This window comes from Terrapene carolina, unplaced genomic scaffold (assembly GCF_002925995.2).
Source record: "Terrapene carolina triunguis isolate 2854851 unplaced genomic scaffold, T_m_triunguis-2.0 Scaffold131, whole genome shotgun sequence".
In the NCBI taxonomy this organism is placed as follows: Eukaryota; Metazoa; Chordata; order Testudines; family Emydidae; genus Terrapene; species Terrapene triunguis.
Window position 1 is genome coordinate 19,086,449 of NW_020664482.1, and position 6,362 is coordinate 19,092,810.

Below are 6,362 nucleotides of genomic sequence, written 5' to 3' on the forward strand. Positions count from 1 at the left end.
CTCTTTTTTTTTTTTTTTTTTTTACAGTTACAAAGCAAAACCTTAAATGTTACCTGATAGCATGCGATAAAGATATTATAAGTGAGATTAATGCATGCAGCAATTTACAAGCATTTCATAAAGTCTAAACACCTGGTTGTAAGTTCAGTACCCATCTTAACCATACTAACATACAGGAAAAAACAGACTGGTTTCCAGCAGTGAATTTGTCAGTGCTCGGCTGAGGCCTAAAGCTTTGACAAGAGCTAACACCTGGTCTGCCAGCATCGCAGGGTGGGATTTTTCAAAGGGACTCAGCAGTCGCTCCTGCTCCTGTTGACATCCACAGTTAAATTCCCATTGAGTGCAGCAGGTGGAGATTTAGCTGTTGTTTAGCATTTTTAAAACCCTATCCATAGTGGTGTTTTCAGGGTGGATTTATCTGTCTGATCATTTTATTCTGCACTCTGTTGCTTATCTACAGTAATGTGTGTAGCTGGTGTTGGCCTGGTGGTATTATTCTTCAGCTGGCTGCTCTCTGTCTTCAGATCTAAATACCATGGCTACCCATACAGGTATGACTTTTTTGCTGCTTAAATTGTTGTGCTTTAATACATAGGTGTTGATGTGGCTATATTATATTGATTAGAACAGAGTATTATAGTAAATAAAGGTACAGTGACTTAAAGCATTGAGATTTTATAACCATATAGGGGTGCTACTTGCACGGTTTACAATGTAACTAAAAATGAATAAACTGTTACCTTACATTCATTCTGATTGGGGTTTCCCTTCACAATAGTTTTTTGACAAAAGTGGGTGACTATAAAAAACACTACTTTGCCTGAAATCCACTTCAGAAGACAAATTGAAAACATGCTGTCCTGAAAACACTTTTCATTTTTTGGTGAAACTAGCGGCATAAAAGCTAGTTGATTGCAGTAATGAAACTTTTGTGGTCAACAGTTAGTCACTATTTCCTCTATCCTATTCAAAACAAAAGAAAAAGTGCTATGGTACTTTTTATAATCTGACAGGTATAGAGTAAGTAAGAACCCAAAGATTACTTAGTATTAAACATTTTTCATGCCACACTGTCATTACTCGCCATAAATTCGGTAATAGGAGTGAAGCATTTGATGACCTTAAAGCTTTTTTCCTAGTTTTTTTCCAAATCACCTCTTTCTTAATCGTTACCTCATTAGAGATGAGGGTTTTTTTTTTTTTTTTTTTTTCAAAGCTGCTTAAGGGATTTGGACCCCAAATTCTACCTGGAGTTCTAAATTTCTTGGGTTGAGATCTTCAAAGCTGCCTGTGTCTCTGCATTTGTTATATGGAGCATCTAGTACACTTTTTGAGGGGCTGAAGTCAGGGGTGAAAGTAACTTACAGGACTTACCGGTACTGCCAGAGTCCTGAGGGGGCGTGGCATCATCCGGAAGAGGCGTGGCCTCAACCGGAAGAGGCGGGGCCTCTCAAGATTTAAGGGCACTGGCTGTGGCTGGGAGACCCCGGGCCTTTAAATCAACCCAGGGCTCCCAGCTGCAGAGGTGGCTGGGAGCCCTCAGGGCTCAGGGGCAAATTAAAGGACCCGGAGCTCCGGCCGCCGCGGAGCTTCGGGCCCTTTAAATCCCGGCCCCAGCCCGGGCGCCGAGCAGCGGCGGGGAGCCTAGAGCCCTTTAAATCCCTGCCGCGGAAGCCGATGCGATCCGGCACGACGTACTGGCTCTTGCCAGGACACCGTACCGGGTTACTTTCACCTCTGGCTGAAGTCCTAATCAATAGGACTCTATATAACACCAGGTTTTGATTTGTAACTATTTTATCCTTTCGGGGGGGAAATTTTAAAGGTACAAATGGGAATTAGGAAGCCAGCTCCCATTGACCTCCTCTTCTGTTGCTAGTTTATGATTTGCCTTGCTTCCGTAGGCTGATATTTTCATCTCTCTGCCAGGGCAATCGTTCTTTCAAAAAAAAATTCTATTAAAATCCATAGTGTGTTTTGGAACTAATGAGAGTGTGCTTCCAGAGCAATGGACAGAGTTGGATCACTGCTCTTTCTAGTGACTGATATGGAAGGAGACTGTCAGAACCTCCATGTTTTCAGCTTAACTCTCCTACCATCAATGAGCTTTGTATGTTAGTCAACTTTGTAGCCCAGGAAGAATGGATGTGGTTCCCTCCAGAGCCAATCAACGTAACATATGAGTTACTACAGGACTTGCTGTAAAGGGTCTTCTCCCCAACTACTTCCACCTCAGCTGTACCATACCCAGTTCATGTCATGTTACATTCTCCCATATGCCCCTAATCATTCTGAATGAAAATGTTTAGAGAACTAAATGGAATATTTCTTTCTTTGATTCAGTGCTTTTTTTTTATTAAATATCCTGTGTTTTGTTGCAGTTTCCTGATGAGTTAAAGGATTCCACAGGCTGGGAGCATTTGAAAGGTGTCAACTCTGAAATTGCGTGTAATGGAACTGAAAAGCTAAACGTGTATGGTTCATGCTACCTCTCTTTAAAGCGAATGAGATAGTTAAACACTGAACCAAAGAAAATGTGTAGTGCCTTAATATGACAAGCAGTATACTCTGAAAGTCACATGGAATATTAAGATTCAGTCTTTTTTTCATAAGCTTTACATCATGTTAAACCATTTTACTTTAAACCTAGTGGAATTCAAAGCTTAGAATATGGACTACTAGTGTTTCTTTGAAATAACTAGAAACAGTACTTACATTCAGTTTGATAATTTGTTTGCCTCATTTTTCCTGCTCCCTCAAAGGTGTGGGGGGTGTATGTCCTTTTTTTTTTTTTTTTTTTTTTTAAATTACGTTCTCTTTCCTGTCTACCCGTTGCTGCTCTCGCTGGCATTTTTCCTTTACCTTTTTTCATAACTCTGATGCCTGAGTCATACCTTTTCATGAATGAGGGGGCCAAATTCAGCATGTACCTGGAAACCTCTTCCTTTTTTTCTGGAATACTCTCCAGCTTCTAGTGGCAAATGTGCAAATCTTACAGTTCTTCAACTTGAATCTCTTGTATTTAACTGCAATGCAGTGCAACAGATTACCCCCACAGAGTAAGGGGAAGTTATCAACATATAGAACTGATGAATGCATGTGGAATCTTGAATTAAGTTATCTAGAGTGGTTTAATATTCCCCTCAATGCTCAACACTCCCCATCATCAAAAAGACACTGATATATTTTTTTAATAAAATGACCACAGTTTGTTGCAGTCTCTGCTATCCTGAGCTGTCTAATAGGTCTAGGAAATCCGCCCTTCCCCTCTGAACACATTGTCCTGTTACTAATTGGCCAGTGAGGACTCTCTTTGACTGCCTAACACCGAAACTCCCCTGTAAGCAATAAATGCTGGCACCGTGAGTCCAGTCTACATAGCCCAAAGTCAGGAATGTTCTTAGCCTTTTCTTCCTTCTAAATAGTTGATTGTGAAAAACTAATCTGAAAAATAGCCCAAAAGATAGCCAGTTTCAGCTGATAAAGCAGAGGGATCCTAAATGTGGTTTAAAAATATTCTCAGAATCCTGCCAAACCAGCAGACATGCTAGCACTTTCAGTCATTATCACTTGGATCTGTGACTTGCCACCTCCTTTAACTTGTTCTAGTTTCCTTCAGCCTTACTTACTATGGAGATTGGGTGCAGGGGGATACAGGTATGATCCTAGGATAAACATTACTATCCCAGTGGAGGTTCTCTTAGTCTTATAGTAGCCCTTTCTGCTTTATTTTCTGCTCTTATTTCTTCTAACAAGCATAGTGTGCCCCTGAGACACTTCCTTCTCCATCCCATCCCTAAGAAGGAGGAGACTTGACTTCTTGTGCCTCAGCCCAAATAGTCTTAAGAATGGGCCATGACTAGGAATTCCAGCACCTGTACTAGTGGGAACTCTTGCAGCTTGACTAGATAGTGCTACCTGCTGCAGGGCAGGACAAATGCTTGGAGGTAGTTTATCACGGAGGATGTTATAAATAGGTAATTTCTCACCTCCTGTCCTCTTTCCTGTCTCAAAGGGGCAAGGGATATGGAAGTTTTCTTTAGACTGAAGAGTACATGAGAAATAACTACTTCATTCAAACTAGAATGTTACTGTTATGCAAGTTTGCTACGTTAACTTACATCTCAAGTGCCTTAACTACACTAATCTAGTCTTTTGGTAATAGTTCAATTTAAATATTGAGATATGTTTTTGTACAGCTCAGAATGATGAGCGTTAGTGGCACAGATAATCACATGATTGACTGGATTTTGGACAACTTTCAATAAAATGTTTTACAGTCTGATCCTTGTTCTTGTGTCTGAAATTTAAACATGCATTATAAAATATTCTATTAATAAAATAGAAAATTGCAATTCCTTTTGAAAATGAAGTTAATTTTTCTCACTCTGGTACATTGCTGACAAAAAGTCTATTAGGTCTGTATGACTAGATAAACTGTCTGGGGTCTACTGGACTAGGACAGAAAATATGACAGTGTTAGAATTTCCTAGCCAGAAGAATAGTTTTCTCCTATTTTGATCTTATGGATTTTCTTGTACATTCCCTCTGATGCATTTGGCCACTGCCCTGAGAGAGGATATTGGGCTAGATGGACTACTGGTCTTATCCAGTATGGCATTTTGTATAGGAAGAAGCAAGCTAGCACTGAGGGCTGGAACTTTGAAGATGTTTGCAATGCAATTATGAATGGTTTCAGCTGTTGCTTTTTCATCAATACTCCAAGAATGCTGCCATTAGATATTTTCAAGCTTGCTGAACTTCAACTGTTGGGAACCTAGAGTCATGATATCTAAACTATCCAAACCATAGCCACGTAGGACTCTGTTTCTGAAAAGGTAAAATCTTTGTTGCTTTAACTGTTATTAGGCTTGTTTCTAGTAATAGTTTTAAATACATGAGGTACATTTTATCGGCTCTTCAGGGGAGAACATAGTTATATGACTGACTAGCTTTCAGGCAGTTGCAGGAAACCTGTGGACCAGACCATTTTAGTGGGTAGAGAGGAAGGTTGGCATTTATGGTTAAGGCAGTGGACTTACAGTCAAGAGATCTAGATTCTCCTGCTCTGTGACTTTTAGCAAGCCACTTAATCTCTGTGGCTGAGTGCCTCACTTATAAAATGGGGATAATGGTGTGAGAAGTAAAACATTTCTCTGTCTTCTCTACCAAGACTGTAAATACAATGCATAGACTTGAAGGCAAGGTGAATTAAAATAGAGCAAAAAAAGATTGTGTTCTAATAAAGACCTGTACGGTCCCTGTCTTGTGCCAAGGAGATCTGCTTAGGGATCTAACAGTTAGGGTTGAAATACCTACACTCTGTAGCACCATTAGTTTGAATTTTAGCAGATTCCACTTGCCCCTTCAATTCATCTAGATCAGCTGAACCCAATCAGTTTCCTCTGTGTGTGCCTTTAGACCAAAGGGTTGTGTCTGTTCTGTGCAGACATTAAAGATCCCATTATGCTGTTCAGAAGAATGAGGGGTTCTGAGCTGGCCTTATCAACAAAAATTTCCCATTCCAGCACTGTTGTGGTGTGATCTGAGTTGACTGTTGCCCTCAGTTGTGCTATTGTGGTAGCTATACCTTCAAATATTTTGGAATTACAGACTGTGTAAGTGTAAAACTATGCAGACAGCATAAGGCAAATACATTATGCTTGGCTGTAAACTGCTATGCAAATTGGGTTTACCAAATCATGTAACCAGATTGTCAGACTAAGCATTTCTAGTCTTAAGATTTAATTCTGCTTCTTTAAAAAAACAAAAATAAAACTACACTGCTCCTCTGGAGGTGGAGAGAAATCAAATAGCTTTTTCTGGGTAATGCAGCAGCAGTGAACGTAGGGGCTCATGTGTAATACAGCGGTGGCCACATTTCATATTACCTTTTCCTCTCCGCAGGAGATCAAGACAGTCATGCTTTGAAGGGAGAGTTCTTATAAATTAAACTCCCTGCCAACAGAGCAAGTTTGTGCCCACAAACCAAAGTGAGAGCATTTGATGTAGCAGGAGTGCTGCAGTTAAGAGAACAATTCACTATATTAAAAAAATGGTAGAAGTAGAACAGGGGAGGGAGGGCAGTTTTTTCTCTAATGAAATAGGAAATTGAGTGGAAAATGAACAACTGGAGTGATTTTTGTTTATGTAGACAAGACCTGACAATGAAAGTGGGATTCCTCAGTATGGCAGAGAAGAGAACTTGCTGGTTTCCTCCTTTGAAGAAATGACTTAGAGTGAATTCTTTGTGTATGCTAGACACTGCTTTTAGAATAATAGTAATTGAATGCAATTTTTGGGAGCCCTTTGGGTGCTAAGGTAGGTGATTGTTCTACAAAAAGGGAGTCATCTAGATT

The 6,362-nt window shown here is 40.0% G+C and overlaps 1 protein-coding gene across 1 annotated transcript in view; it reads left to right on the forward strand.

The window, feature by feature from the left end:
• Window positions 1-4,288, forward strand: part of MAGT1 (magnesium transporter 1) — a 20,028-nt gene extending 15,740 nt beyond the window's left edge. Inside the window, exons 9-10 of the mRNA XM_026652990.2 lie at window positions 464-554; window positions 2,385-4,288. Coding sequence (XP_026508775.1) covers window positions 464-554; window positions 2,385-2,400 — 107 coding nt within the window. The 3' untranslated portion in view covers window positions 2,401-4,288. The remainder of the gene's footprint in view (window positions 1-463; window positions 555-2,384) is intronic.
• Window positions 4,289-6,362: the final 2,074 nt, after the last annotated feature.